Source organism: Heterodontus francisci, chromosome 3 (assembly GCF_036365525.1).
Source record: "Heterodontus francisci isolate sHetFra1 chromosome 3, sHetFra1.hap1, whole genome shotgun sequence".
NCBI classification, from domain to species: domain Eukaryota; kingdom Metazoa; phylum Chordata; class Chondrichthyes; order Heterodontiformes; family Heterodontidae; genus Heterodontus; species Heterodontus francisci.
The window spans coordinates 204,304,364-204,320,590 of record NC_090373.1 but is presented as its reverse complement, the minus strand read 5'-3'; the positions used below and the strand labels follow the sequence as shown (position 1 = coordinate 204,320,590).

The window sequence follows — 16,227 nt, the reverse complement described above, 5'->3', positions numbered from 1 at the left end:
TGACTTCATAGTAAAGGATCCTCCAGGCAACAGTGATCACAACATGATAGAATTTCACATTCAGTTTGAGGATCAGACATTTGCGTCTGTAACTAGTGTCTTAAATTTAAATAAAGATAATTACAAGGGTATGCAGACAGCGTTGGCTAAAGTGGAATGAGAAAATTGGTTAAAAGTAAGATGGTAGAGAAGCAGTGACAGACATTTAAGGAGCTGTTTCATAACTCTCAGGAAACATACATTCAATTGAAAAAGAAAGACACTATGAGAAGGATGCACCATTCGTGGCTAACTAAGGAAGTTAAAGATGATATCAAATTGAAAGAAAAGTGTAATGCTGCAAAGATTAATGATAGGTCAGAAGATTGCAAAAATGTTAGAAATCAGCAAAAGATGGTTCAAAAAAAATAAAGAGGGAGATTTTAGAATATGAGAGTAAACGAGAAAGAAATATAAAATAGGAGAATAAGAACTTCTACAAGTATATAAAAAGGAAGAGAGTAGCTAAAGTAAGCATTGGTCCCTTAGAGAATGAGACTGAGAAATTAAGAATGGGAAGCAAAGAAATGGCAGAGACTTTGAAGAGGTATTTTGTATCTGTCTTCACAGAAGAAGATACAAAAAGCATCCCAAGCATAATGCAAAATCAAGAGGCAAAAGGGAGGGAAGAACTTCAAGCCATCACTATCATGATGGCCTGCGTCCTAGGGTTTTAAAAGAAGTGGCTGCAAAGAGAGTGGATACATTGGCTGTAATCTTACAAAATTCCCTAGATTCTGGATAGGTCCCAGCAGATTGGAAAACCGCAAATGAAACATCTCTAATCAAGAAAGGAGGAAGACAGAAAGCAGGAAACTATAGGCCAATTAGCCTAACATCTGTCATTGGGAAAATGCTGAAATCCAACATTAAGGAACTAGTAGCAGGACATTTAGAAAATCATAATGCACTCAGGCAGCATCAGCATGGTTTTATGAAAAGGAAATAATGTTTGACAAATTTATAAGAGTTCTTTGAGTCAAGCGGCACTTAGGTCCCAATAACCTGCTCACTGATGTTCAGATTGAATTCCGCAAGGACCTCTCAGCTCCAGACCACATTACAGCCTTGTTCCAAACAGGAGAAAACAAGTTGAAATCCAGAGGTGAGGTGAGAGTGACTACCCTTGACATCAAGGCAGCCTTAGCCCGAGTGTGAAATCAAGGGGCCCTAGTAACATTAAGTCAATGGGAATCAGGAGGAAAGCTCTCCACTGGCTGGAGTCATACCAAGCACAAAGGAAGAAGGCTGCATTGTGGTTTTTGGAGGCTAATCATCTCAGTCCCGGGATATCTCTGCAGGAGTTAATCAAGAGTGTATCCGAGGCCCAAGCTTTATCAGCTGCTTCATCAGTGATCTTCTTTCCATCATAAGATCAGAAGTAGGGATATTTGCTGATGATCTATATTTAGTTTGATTCACAATTCTTCAGATAATGAAGCAGTCCATGTCCACATGCAACAAAAACCTGGACAATATTTAAGCTTGGGCTGATAAGTGGCAATTAACATTTGTGCCACACAAGTGCCAGGCAATGACCATCTCTAACAAGGGTTATGACCGAGGCAGGAGGAGAGCACTGTTTATTCTAGTTCCACTTCTCCACCGGTCACAACATATATTTAAATATTTTCCTACTTACCAATACAGTCAATCATAGACTCTATTTTTATCCCAGAATAAAACACACCAACCAGGTTTCTTTAATAAACAACAACATTATCAGTTTATTATAAAACAAGTCTTAACCAGTAATGAAGCAAAACATAAACACACTGATTGAAATATAAAAGTTCCCTTTTTACCTTAGCCCCTCACACATACACATGTATATACCCGCTAACTGAAAAATAAAGAGATTACTTTTTAAAGCTCTAGTACAGAAAAAAACAAAAAGAAAAAAAATACATTGGCCAAAATACTTGCTACTTCTTGAAGAAAAAAAGAGAATATATGAGAAAATGTCTGAAGTCCTTTTTGGTTTGGTGTTCAAATATGTATAGACAGCTGTCACTGGGATCTTCCTAGAACAGTTCTTGTCAGGCAACATTGAAGATCAGCTTGGGCAGACTTTCCAGGGAAATTTCAGTAACAGGAGTTTCAAGCAGTTTCTTACACTTGTTTCTCAGCTTCTCGAGATGGAAAACTGTCAGGCTTTTTCAAAGAGCTGGAACAGACTGAGCTGAGGTTTTGCTTCCTTAGCAAGTTTTCTCCAATTGTCTTTTCAAACCATTGCTAATATCCCAACTCACTGTCCAAGGCGAAACCAAAACCAATGTCACAAGAGTCTAGCCTCCTGACCCCTATAAATCTTGACCTGTCACTTTTACGTAAACATCTTTGCCCAAATCAAAAACAGCCCCTGATGGGTAATTATTTGAAGAAGGTGCCTTCCAGTAATTGTTTACAATCTGGAACACTTGAAAAAAAACATCTATGGGGACGCCTTTTCAGTTTTAAAACACAACTCTTCAAAATTTAACAAAAAAAATGGAAACACTCATAACTCCGCCCTTGAAGGAATGAAACAACATGTTTAAATGCATTTCATTATGAAGTGTGCAAAAAATAGATGATGAAAAGATTTTAAAACACATTTTTACACTCATACTCATTCACTCTTTACCTGTAGCTAATACAGTTCTGCTTTGTACCATCTTTGCACTCAGATAACTCAAAGCAAAGTTAGTTTTGAGATAGAGCACCTCAATTACATTATTTTTGCCCGCATTGTGGATAATCTTTAAGTGATAAGGTTGCAATAGGAAACTCTATCGGAATAGTCTGGCATTCTGGTTTTAAAACTTTTCCACAAAGGCTTGGGGTTTATGATCAGTAAATACCAGTGTTTGTCTGTAGTTGTGGCAGACATAGACTTCAAAATGCTGAAGAGCCAATAATAAATCTTGGGTTTCTTTTTCCACTGCTGAATATCTTTTTTGGTGTCAAATTAGCTTTTTGGAAAAGTGTCCCACTGGTCTTTCTATGCCTGATTCTTCGTCTTTTTTGTAACAGGACTGCACCAACTCCCAGATCACTAGCATCAATTACAACCTTAAAGGGCTAAGTGAAATTTGGAGCAGCCAACACTGGTTCATTAATCAAAATGGCTTTCGGCCTCTCAAAAGATGCTTTCCACTTCCCTGACTACACTATCTTGTTATTTTTTTCTATAGCAAATCTGTCAGTAGAGCAGCTACAGTACCAAAATTTGGTCCTAACTTGCAGTAGAAACCACACATCCTCAAAACCTCCTGATTTCTCGCTTAGTCTTAGGGGTAGGGAACTCCACCAATGCTTGTACTTATGCTGTTCTTAGCAACATTTGTCCTTGGGCTACTATATGCCCGAGGTAGGTCACCCTTGCTTTGTAAATTCACTTTTAGCAAGGTTTATCATAAAATCAGCCAATTGTATTTTGCTAAACAGAGCTTCTCGTTGTCCCATGTGTCACTGTATACCAACACATCAAGGTAAACTGCACAGTTAGGAACACTGGCTACCACTTGGTTCCTTAATCTCTGAAAAGTTGCTGGGGCATTTTTTAGCCCAAATGGCATCACTCGGCATTGGAAAAGACCATCTGATGTGACAAAGGCCGATATTTTGTAAGCTCGGGGTGTTAAAGGAATTTGCCAGTATCTCTTTAACAAATGTATTTGTGTAAGAAACGTAACACGACCCACTCTGTCAATACAGTCTTCTAAGTGAGGAATTAGGTAGGAGTCTGCCTTTGCGACTGCATTAACTTTTCTGTAGTCTATGCAGAGTCTAGCTGAACCATCAAGTTTAGGCATTAATACCACTGGGAAACTCCAGCTGCTTTGACTGGGTTTAATTAGATGGTTTTCCAACATGTATTGGATTCCTGCTTTGACCTGGGCCTGTTTCTCTGGACTTAAGTGATAAGGATGCTGTTTTATAGGAAAGGATTCCCCGACATCCACCTCATGTGTGGAGAAGGTTGTACATCCTGGCTTATCCTCCTCTTTTAAATGCCATGAGAAGCCTTGTTAGGTCTTCTCGTTGTTTTGCATCTAAATATCAGAGAATAGTTGCCAATCTCGCGAGCAATTCAGTATTAGCTATCTGGATAGTAGGAGGTTCAATTTGAGAATTGTCTAGGACTCCTTCTGCGTCATCCTCACTATCCCTTTCATCCTTCTCTCTCCCTCCTGCCTGACATACCTGTGCTTGCTTATCCTCCTCCCGGCGATGATATTGTTTTAACATATTGATACGACAAAGCTGATTCTTTTTCCAGTGATCTAGTGTCAATCAAATAATTTACTTTATCAGTTCTCTTGACCACTTTATATGGACCACTAAACCGTTCCTTCAGCGGTTCACCCTGTAAAAGCAGTAATATGACCACCTTATCTCTTGGATGAAATGTTTGGGTCTTGGCATGCTTGTCTGCCCATTTCCTCATAGTTGTTTTGGAAGCATTAAGTTGCTCCTGAGCCACTTTGCAGGCTCTTGTGAGCCATTCCCGGAACACAAATACTTAATCTAACACAGAAGATTCGTCCCTCTGTTCCAAAAACTTTCTTGAATTAGATTTAGAGGATCTCTTCTCTCATGTCTATAAACTAATTCAAAAGGACTAAAACCTATAAACTCATTCGGTGAAACAAAAGAAATTCTATCCCTTTATCCCAATCATGGGGATATTCATGACAGTATGCCCTGATCATCGTTTTGAGGGTCTGATGGTACCTTCCTAAAGCTCCCTGTGTCTGTGGGTGATATGCTGAAGAATTTAACTGTGTTATACCCAAATTACCCATAACTTACTGAAAAGTTTTAGATATAAAATTGGAACTTTGATCCGATTGCATCTCAATCAGTAATCCATATCTTGTGAAGAACTGGGTAACTTCTCCAACACTACCTTAGCAGAAATCGTTCTCAAGGGAATGGCCTCTGGGAACCAAGTAGCCATATCCATGAAAGTGAGTATATATTGGTGTCCTGCTTTTGTTTTCAGCAAAGGTCCTCCACAGTCTACCAAAACCCTACTGAATGGTTCCCCAAAAACTGGTATGGGAATTAGAGGTGCCGGGTTTATTGCAGGTTGCAATTTTCCCACAATCTAGCACGTTTTAGAAACTGCACCAGATCCTTGGAAAGACCTGAAGAATAAAAATATCAACCTATACATGATTGGGCCTTCTCGATCCCCACATATCCCGCCATAGGAATTTCATGGGCTATCCTTTAAAGTTCCCGGCGATACCTGGGCGATATCACTATGTGATGAACTACCATCCATTCTTCATCCGCAGGTCTGTGAGGAGGTCTCCACTTCCTCATCAGAATCCCATCTTGAATATAACATTCTTCTGGCACTCATTTTGCCTCAGCTTCGGTTAGAGCTGATTGTGCCACTTTATTTAACTCTGGGTCGGCTTGCTGAGCCTTGATCAGAGAAGACTTATTAAACATTTCCTTTGGATTATCCAAATCCCCAAAGAAAGTTTCAGATATTTGACTATCTGTCTGTGGTGCCAATTTTAGCTCCAACAATGGAATTTGTTTAGCCATTGCTTGGGATACTACATGTGAAGACAAAATTCCTGTCACTGTTCTGTCTCTTTAACTTCCCTTAGTATCTCCGTGCCTAAGGGAGAAGCTAATACTTTTACTCCAGCCACATCATTCCCCAGTAGTAGATCAATTCCACATACCAGCAAACTATGGACAACTCTTAAAGTTATCGTTCCAGTCATTAGGTACCACGCTAGGTGCACCTGATTCAATGGTACAGGTATATACTCCCCACCAATACCATTCACTAAAACTTCAGCATTTTTTTTTTAGAGATACAGCACTGAAACAGGCCCTTCGGCCCACCGAGTCTGTGCCGACCATCAACCACCCATTTATACCAATCCTACACTAATCCCATATTCCTACCACATCCCCACCTGTCCCTATATTTCCCTACCACCTACCTATACTAGGGGAAATTTATAATGGCCAATTTACCTACCAACTTGCAAGTCTTTTGGCTTGTGGAAGAAAACCGGAGCACCCGGAGGAAACCCACGCAGACACAAGGAGAACTTGCAAACTCCACACAGGCAGTACCCAGAATTGAACCCGGGTTGCTGGAGCTGTGAGGCTGCAGTGCTAACCACTGCGCCACTGTGCGCTCTCTGGTAAAAATGTTATGCCTTTCCCCAGAAAAAAAGTTTGGGTGGCTCCTGTTTCCCTAAGTATAACTACAGGTTTCCCTGCCTCACTTGAGGAATAAAAAGTTACTTTTCCTTTCGACGAGAATTCCCTGTAACTTTCCGGTATTTTATTCTCAACCCCTACACTCACATTGGTTTTTGTATTTGGCTTTACTGCTGCCATTCAAGCTACAAACTGATCCGCTGTACTCTCGGTTAGAGCCCCTTTTGCTGCATTGACTTTGTTTCCCCCAACAAGTCTCATGGGTTTACTTTGCAACATCCAGCATTCTGAATGAAGATGTCCCACCTTGTGACAATGATAACACTTAGGCTTGTGAACCTCCCTTCCACCCTCAGCACCTTCTTTTCTGGCCTGAGGAGGGGATCCTGGGGCATTCCCAGCTGTTGTTTCTTGTCCCCAGCTACTTGCCTTCCTTTCACCCTCTCACTTTCTAACCTTCTTGGGTTTGTGTGGGTGATGGACAAAGGGTTTGGGCCAAGAAACAAGCTCATAGTCATCAGCAATTTACACTGTCTGTCTGGTCGTTGAAACCTTCTGGTTCTCTATATGGATTCTTACGAACAGAGGGAGTGAATTTATAAATTCTTCCAAGAGAATTAATTTTCTAAGGTTCTCATATGTAGCCTCTCCCTTTAGTGCACATATCCAATGATCAAAATTAATTTGATTACCCTCTCAAATTCTATACACCTCTGCCAGAAGTTTCTGCCGGTAAACTTCATAAACAGCGAGAATAGCCTTTTTTGCCATCTCATAATTTGCAGAAGCCTCATCAGAAAGCATGGCATAAACCTCATGAGCTTTGCCCATCAACCTGCTTTGCATAAGCAATGTCCAACCTTTCTTTAGCCACTTCATTTGTCTGGTAATCTTTTCAAAATAATTGAAAAATGCCTCTACATCCCTTTCCTCAAACTTAGGGAGGGCTTGCACAAATTTAAACAGCTCTCCACTGGGTCCTGGGCTGGAGTCAGATCTTTCCCCACCAGAACTTTCACTGGAGTCAAGACCACCCCTTTGTCTTATTTCCATCTTTTAAACTTTGAATTCCCTTCCTTCTCTTTCTCTCTGAAATGCTCTCTTTTCCCTTTCCGCGTTTTCAAATTCAAGCTTCATCATTGTCAATTCTCTTTCATGCTCAAATTTTTTTCAATTCTATTGTCTTTTCTTTTTCCTGTTGAAGCTTAAGTTTTTCCATTTCCTGTTCCTGCTCAAGCTGCTTGATCTGTAACTGAATTTGAGCTAATTCAACTCCACTTCCCTCTGATTTGCTTCCAAATTGCAAATGTTGTGCTATTACTTCAATTATGTCTGCTTTGTTAGCTCCTGGTTTTAACTCGAACACCAATGGTTCTGCCAAATCCTTTAGTTTAACTTTGGTTAAGTTTCTCAAATCACTCAGGGATACATTCTCTTTCCACAGAAAAGTTGCAGCAACTGTTAAAGACATTACAGACAGACTTTATTCTACTGCACAAAAAAACTGTTTTTTTTTCTTTTTCTCTTTTCAATTATTATTACCCCACTTGCAATTGCACATTGTCAGCATTGGATTATCCTAGACAAGCCCCCAGTTATGTGTTACGGCTGAGGCATAGAAACATAGAAAATAGGAGCAGGAATAGGCCATTTGGCCCTTCGAGCCTGCTCCGCCATTCATTATGGTCATGGCTAATCATCCAACTCAGTAGCCTGTTCCGGCTTTCACCCCACACCCTTTGATCCCTTTAGACCTAAGAGCTATATCTAACTCCTTTTTGAAAACATACAATGTTTTGTCCTCAGCTGCTTTCTGTGGGAGCGAATTCCACAGGCTCACCAATCTCTGGGTGAAGAGGTTTCTCCTCATCTCAGTCTTGAAAGGTTTACCCCGTATCCTGAGACTATGACCCATGCCTCTGGACTCCGCCACCATCGGGAACATCCTTCCTGCATCCACTATTGTTGCTATTACAGAGACTTGGTTGAGGGAAGGACAGTATTGGCAGCTAAATGTTCCAGGATTTAGAAGCTTCAGGCGGGATAGAGGGGATGTAAAAGGGGTGGGGGTGTGGCATTACTGGTTAAGGAGAATATCACAACTGTACTGCGGGAGGACACCTCGGAGGGGTCATGCAGCAAGGCAATATGGGTGGAGCTCAGGAATAGGAAAGGTGCAGTCACGATGTTGGGGGTTTACTATAGGCCTCCCAACAGCCAGCAGGAGGTAGAGGAGCAGATATGTAGACAGATTTTGGAAAGATGTAAAGGTAACAGGGTTGTAGTGGTGGGTGATTTTAACTTCCCCTATATTGACTGGGACTCACTTAGTGCTAGGGGCTTCGATGGGGCAGAATTTGTAAGAAACATCCAGGAAGGCTTCTAGAAACAATACGTAGATAGTCCAACTAGGGATGGGGCAGTACTGGACCTGGTATTGGGGAATGAGCCCGGCCAGGTGGTCGAAGTTTCAGTAGGGGAGCATTTCGGGAGCAGTGAACATAATTCCATAAGTTTTAAGGTACTTGTGGATAAGGATAAGAGTAGTCCTCGGGTGAAGGTGCTAAATTGGGGGAAGGCTAATTATAACAATATTAGGCAGGAACTGAAGAATTTAGATTGGGGGCGGCTATTTGAGGGTAAATCAACATCTGACATGTGGGAGTCTTTCAAACGTCAGTTGATTAGAATCCAGGACCAGCATGTTCCTGTGAGGAAGAAGGATAAGTTTGGCAAGTTTCGGCAACCTTGGATAACGTGGGATATTGTGAGCCTCGTCAAAAAGAAAAACGAAGCATTTGTAAGGGCTGGAAGGCTAGGAACAGACGAATCCCTTGAGGAATATAAAGACAGTAGGAAGGAATTTGAGCAAGGAGTCAGGAGAGCTAAAAGGGGTTATGAGAAGTCATTGGCAAACAGGATTAAGGAAAATCCCAAGGCTTTTTATACGTATATAAAGAGCAAGAGGGTAACCAGGGAAAGGGTTGGCCCACTCAAGGACAGAGAAGGGAATCTATGTGTGGAGCCAGAGGAAATGAGCGAGATACTAAATGAGTACTTTGCATCAGTATTCACCAAGGAGAAGGACTTGGTGGATGATGAGCCTAGGGAAGGGAGTGTAGATAGTCTCAGTCATCTCATTACCAAAAAGGAGGAGGTGTTGGGTGTCTTGCAAAGCATTAAGGTAGATAAGTCCCCAGGGCCTGATGGGATCTACCCCAGAATACTGAGGGAGGCAAGGGAAGAAATTGCTGGGGCTTTGACAGAAATCTTTGCATCCTCATTGGCTACAGGTGAGGTCCCAGAGGACTGGAGAATAGCCAATGTCGTTCCTTTGTTTAAGAAGGGTAGCAAGGATAATCCAGGAAATTATAGGCCGGTGAGCCTTACGTCAGTGGTCGGGAAATTATTAGAGAGGATTCTTCGGGACAGGATTTACTCCCATTTGGAAACAAATGGACTTATTAGCAAGAGGCAGCATGGTTTTGTGAAGGGGAGGTCGTGTCTCACTAATTTGATTGAGTTTTTTGAGGAAGTGACAAAGATGATTGATGAAGGAAGGGCAGTGGATGTTATCTATATGGACTTCAGTAAAGCCTTTGACAAGGTCCCTCATGGCAGACTGATACAAAAGGTGAAGTCACATGGGATCAGAGGGGAGCTGGCAAGATGGATACAGAACTGGCTCGGTCATGGAAGACAGAGGGTAGCAGTGGAAGGGTGCTTTTCTGAATGGAGGGATGTGACTAGTGGTGTTCCGCAGGGATCAGTGCTGGGACCTTTGCTGTTTGTAGTATATATAAATGATTTGGAGGAAAATGTAGCTGGTCTGATTAGTAAGTTTGCGGACGACACAAAGGTGTTTGGAGTTGCGGACAGTGATGAGGATTGTCAGAGGATACAGCAGGATATAGATCGGTTGGAGACTTGGGCGGAGAAATGGCAGATGGAGTTTAATCCGGACAAATGTGAGGTAATGCATTTTGGAAGGTCTAATGCAGGTGGGAAGTATACAGTAAATGGCAGAACCATTAGGAGTACTGACAGGCAGAGAGATCTGGGCGTACAGGTCCACAGGTCACTGAAAGTGGCAACACAGATGGATAAGGTAGTCAAGAAGGCATACGGCATGCTTGCCTTCATCGGTCGGGGCATAGAGTATAAAAATTGGCAAGTCATGCTGCAGCTGTACAGAAGTTTAGTTAGGCCACACTTAGAATATTGTGTGCAATTCTGGTCGTCACACTACCAGAAGGATGTGGAGGCTTTGGAGAGGGTACAGAAGAGGTTTACCAGGATGTTGCCTGGTCTGGAGGGCATTAGCTATGAGGAGAGGTTGGATAAAATCGGATTGTTTTCACTGGAACGATGGAGGTGGAGGGGCGACATAATAGAGGTTTACAAAGTTATAAGCGGCATGGACAGAGTGGATAGTCAGAAGCTTTTGCCAGGGTGGAAGAGTCAGTTACTAGGGGACATAGGTTTAAGGTGAAAGGGGCAAGGTTTAGAGGGGATTTGCGAGGCAAGTTCTTTACACAGAGGGTGGTGAGTGCCTGGAACTTGTTGCGGGGGGAGGTGGTGGAAGCAGGTACCATAGAGACGTTTAAGAGGCATCTTGACAAATACGTGAATAGGATGGGAATAGTGGGATACGAACCCCGGAAGTGCAGAAGGTTTTAGTTTAGGCAGGCGTCAAGGTCAGCGCAGGCTTGGAGGGCCGAATGGCCTGTTCCTGTGCTGTACTGTTCTTTGTTCTTTGAATCCCAAAGTTTTCTACAGACATACAGACAAGCAAGGGGATGGAAGGTTATCGGGGGTAGGTAGAAATGTGGAGCAATCAGTTCAGTCATGAACTTATTGAATGGCGGAGCAGGCTCGAAGGTCGAGTAGCCTACTACTCCTGCTCCTAATTCGTATGTTCGTGTATGAATAGTAAAAGGGTGGCAATAGGAGGAGTTGGGCCAATTAGGGACCATAAAGGGGGTTTTTGCATGGAGGCAGAGGGCATAGCTGAGGTATTAAATGAATACTTTGTATTTGACTTTACCAAGGAAGAAGATGCAACCCAGGCAATGGTGAAAGCGGAGGTAATTTAGACACTAGAATGGTTTAAAAGTGATATGAATGCTTTATTATGCTTTCTGTACTTAAAGCGGGTAAAGCACCAGTACCGGATGAGATGAGGGTGGCAATCGCAGAGGCACTGGTCATTATTTTCAGTCTTCCTTAGACTTGAGGGTGGTGCCAGAGGACTGGAGAATTGCAAACGTTACACCATTGTTCAAAAAAAGGGTGTTAGGATAAGCCCAAAAACTACACGCCAGTCAGTTTAACTTCGGTGGTGGGAAAACTTCGAGAAAGAATAATTCAGGACAAAATTAATAGTCACATGGACAAATGCAGGTTCATTAAAGAAAGCCAGCATGGATTTCTGAAGGGAAAATCATGTTTAACTAACTTGCTGGAGTTTTTCAAGGAGGTAACAGAGAGGGTTGATGAGGACAATGCAGTTGATGTGGTGTACATGGACTTTCAAAAGGCATTTCATACAGTGCCACACAACAGACTTGTGAGCAAAGTTATAGCTCATGGAATAAAAGCAACATGGATACTGAGTTGGCTGAGTGACTGGAAACAAAGAGTAGTGGTTAATGAATGTTTTTCGGGCTAGAGGAAGGTTTGTAGTGGAGGTCCCCAGTGGTCAGTGTTCGGACCCTTGCTTTTCCTCATATATATTAATGACCTAGACCTTGGTGTACAAGGCATAATTTCATAGTTAGCAGATGATACAAAACTTGGAAGCATTGTGAACTGTGAGGAAGGTAGTGTAGATCTGAAAAAGATATAGACAAGCTGGTGGAATGGGTAGGCAGGTGCCAGATGAAGTTCAATGCAGAGAAATGTGAAGTGATTCATTTTGGTCGGAAGAACATGAAGAGACACGATAAATAAAGGGTACAATTCTAAAGGGGTTGCAGGAGCAGAGAGACATGGGTGTATATCCGCATAAGTCATTGAAGGTGGAGGGACAGGTTGAGCGAGCAAACAGTATCCTGGGCTTTATTAATAGAGTAGAAGAGCAAGGATGTTATGTTGACCTTACATAAGACACTAGCTTGGCCTCTGCTGGAGTATTGCATACAATTCTGCGTGCTGCACTTTGGGAAAGACATGAGTGCTTTGGAGAGAATCACAAAATCACAGAATTATTACAGCGGAGAAAGAGGTCATTCAGCCCATCGTGTTTGCACCGGCTCGGTGAATGAGCAGTTCACCTAGTGCCACTCACCCGCCTTCTCCCCATAACCCTGCACATTCTTGCTTTTCATATAACAGTCTATTTCCCTTTTTAATGCTTCAATGGAACCTGCCTCCATCACATTCTCAGGCAGTGCATTCCAGACCTTTCCTCGTGTCGCTTTTGCTTCTTTTATCCATTACTTTAAATCTGTGCCTTCTCGTTCTTGATTCTTTCACAAGCAGGAACAGTTTGTCCCTGTCTACTCTGTCCAGACCCCTTATGATTTTGAATACCTCTATCAAATCACCTCTCAGCCTTCTCTTCTCCAAGGAAAACAGTCCTTATTTCGCCAATCTGTCTTCATAATTGAAGCTCCTCATCCCTGGAATCATTCTCGTGAATCTTTTCTGCACCCTCTCTTACACCTGCACATCCTTTCGAAAGTGTGGCACCCAGAACTCGACACAATACTCCAGCTGAGGCTAAACTAGCGTCCTTGCTCTTGCACTCTATGCCCCTATTAATAAAGCCCAGGATATTGTATGCTTTATGAACCGCTCTCTCAACATTACATGCTACCTTCAATGACTTATGCACATATACACCAAGGTCTCTTTGCTCCTACACCCCCTTATGAACATAGGAACATAAGAGCAGGATTAGGCCATTTAGCCCATCGAGCCTGTCCCTCCATTCAATATGATCATGGCTGATCATCCACTTCAATGCCTTTTTCCCATTGTTATGACCAGGTGAGAAAGGTTTCGGGGTCTTTTACAGTCTTCACCTGGTCTTATTGTAATAGGGTTTAATTTTAAATGCACTGTGTTTTGAGCTGCCCCTTTGGTGATTCCTTGTTCACAGTTTTCCATTTATAAGGCTCACCAGGTTTTCTTAGGTTTAAAGAATAAAAGTGAAAGTTATTAAACTTACTTAGACTCTAATTCAGTTAACACCTACGGATATACGACGCGCCCACACTAGCATGCACAAGCAATACACACATGCAAATATGGACAGGAAAGAGCAGAAGAAAAATAAAGTAGAAAAGTTTGAGGCAGTCTCCGAAGGGGGTTTCTTGTTACTGTTTCTGTGTTTCCAACTCCCGTAAAGTCTTGAATTTTAGATAGCTCTTACTTTTCATTGGGGCTCAGTATTCTTCTTAAACCTTGTTCACATAGGAGACCATTCTCTCTTTGAGTTTACAAGTCTTCAATGGTTTCTGAAGCTGGTGAGAACGAGATGACAGCAGACAGGAGAGAGGCATACTCAGTCCAGGAGCAAACAGTTTTCTGAGTTTTAACCCTGTGGCCAGTTCAAATTCAAAAAACTCCAACAGTCAGTTCGTCATGTGACTAAACTGGTCTGATCATGTCCAGTTATGTATTCGGTCATTTTAGTAGTTAACCTGGAATGCTTCAACGTCTGATAATCCACCATTGTGGATTAAACTGGAGCAGGGAATAGCCCCTTTGTCCTTTGAAGTACTGTCTGTTAATATGCTAATATCTCTCTCCAGCCAAAGTCTCCAATTGTTTTTTAAAGCAAGTTCTTTCTTTTTAAAGTTTTAAAATCAATACTCATGTGGCGAAATTAATTTTCTTCATTCTTGGCAGGTGGGGGGCTTGCCTGACACCCACACTATCCTCATATCCCCTTATGTCATTTGTATTTAGAAACCTGTCAATCTCTGCTTTAAGCATACTCAATAACTCAGCTTCCACAGCATCTGGGGTAGAGAATTCCAAAGATTCCCAACCCTCTGAATAAAGAAATGTTTCCTCATCTCTGTCCTAAATGGCTTCCCCCTTATTTTGAAATTGTGTCCCCTGGTTCTAAACACGCCAACCAGGGGAAACATCTTAGCTGCATCTACCCTGTCTATCCCTTTAAGGATTTTGGAGGTTTCAATGAGATCACCTTTTATTCTTCGAAACTCTAGAGAATACAGGCCCAGTTTCCCCAATCTCTCTTCATAGGACTGTCCCACCGTTCCGGGAACAAGTCTGGTGAACCTTCGTTGCACTCCCTCTATGGCAATAATATCCTTCCTAAGGTAAGGGGACCAAAGCTGCACACAGTACTACAAGTGCGGTCAAACCAAGTTTCTATACAATTGAAGCAAGAGAATTATACCCTTTATTTTATATTGTCTCTCCATGTTCTTCCTACCACAATGTATCACTTCACATTTCTCCACATTTAACTTCATCTGCCACCTGTCCGCCCATTCCACCAACTTGTCTATGTCCTTTTGAAGTTCTACACTATCTCCCTCACAGTTCACAATGCTTCCAATTTTCATATCATCCGAAAACTTTGAAATTGTGCCCTGTACACCAAGGACTGGGTCATTAATATATATCAAGAAAAGCAAGGAACCCAACACTGACCCCTGGGGAACTCCAGTACAAATATTCCTCCAGCCTGAAAAATATCCATTAGCCATGGCTCTTTGTTTCCTGTCACTCAGCCAATTCTGTATCCATGTTGCTACTGTCCCATTTATTCCATGAGCTATAACTTTGCTCAGAGCTGTTGTGTGGCACTGTATCTAATGCCTTTTGGAAGTCCATATACACTACATCAACTGCATTGCCCTCAATAACCCTCTCTGTTATCTCTTCAAAAACTCCAGCAAGTCAGTTAAACATGATTTTCCCTTAAGAAATCCATGCTGTCTTTCTTGACTTGACCCGCATTTGTCTCTGTGATAATTAATTTTGTCCCGAAGTCAAACTAACTGGCCTGTAGTTGCGAGGCTTATCTTTGCACCCTTTTTTTGAACAGGAAGGGAGTGTTTGGAATTCTCCAGTCTTCTAGCACCACACCGAGTCGAAGGAAGATTGAAAAACTTGGCCAGTGCCTCTGCAATTTCCACTCACTTCTCTCAGTGTCCTTGGATGCATCTTCTCCACTCCTGGTGCTTTATCCACTTGAAGTACAGAAAGCCTAATACGTCCTCTTTATCAATTTTAAACCCTTCTAGTGTCTGAGTTACCTCCTTTTTCACCATTGCCTGGATTCCTTGGTAAAGACTGATGCAAAGTGCTCATTTAATACCTCAGCAATGCCCTCTGCCTCCATGCGCAAATCCACTTGTTGGTCCCTAATTGGCCCCACTCCTCCTTTTACCACTCTTTCACTATTCATATGTCTTTAGAAAACTTTGGGATTCCCTGTTATATTAGCTGCCAGTCTCTTTTCATATTCCCTCTTTGCTTCTCTTATTTGCTTTTTCACTTCCCCTCTGAATCCTCTATTTTCAGCCGGTTCTCAATAGTATTCTCGACCTGGCATGTCACAAACATATATTTTCTTTCGCTTAATCGCTATCTCTTTTGTCATCCAGGGAGCTCTTGATTTGTTTACCCTACCTTTCCTTTTCGAGGGAGCATACCTTGACTCTGCCTGAACTACCTGTTCTTCGAAGTTAGCCCATTGTTCAGCGACCATTTTTCCTGCCAACCTTCGACTCCAATTTATTCACCCCAGCTCCATTATTACCTCATTGAAGTTGGTTTTCCCCCAGCTGATTATTCTTACTCTGGATTGTTCTTTGTCCTTTTCCATAGTCAGCCTCAACTTTATGATACAATCATCACTGTCCCTTATATCTTCTTGTACTGATAGTTGATCCACAGAGAGTAAAGAATAGATTCACGAGAATGGTTCCAGAGATGAGGAACTTCAGTTATGAAGATAGATTGGAGAAGTTAGGACTGTTTTCCTTGAAGAAGAGAAGGCTGAGAAATGATTTGATA

General features: G+C 42.0%; 1 protein-coding gene across 1 annotated transcript in view; it reads left to right on the top strand.

The window, feature by feature from the left end:
• LOC137367180 (dynein axonemal heavy chain 8-like) overlaps nt 1–16,227 on the top strand; it is a 2,531,605-nt gene that overhangs the window by 697,632 nt on the left and 1,817,746 nt on the right. The window contains exons 90-96 of the mRNA XM_068028616.1: nt 1,024–1,149; nt 2,043–2,187; nt 3,359–3,512; nt 3,739–3,758; nt 4,909–4,994; nt 7,427–7,470; nt 15,254–15,404. Coding sequence (XP_067884717.1) covers nt 1,024–1,149; nt 2,043–2,187; nt 3,359–3,512; nt 3,739–3,758; nt 4,909–4,994; nt 7,427–7,470; nt 15,254–15,404 — 726 coding nt within the window. The remainder of the gene's footprint in view (nt 1–1,023; nt 1,150–2,042; nt 2,188–3,358; nt 3,513–3,738; nt 3,759–4,908; nt 4,995–7,426; nt 7,471–15,253; nt 15,405–16,227) is intronic.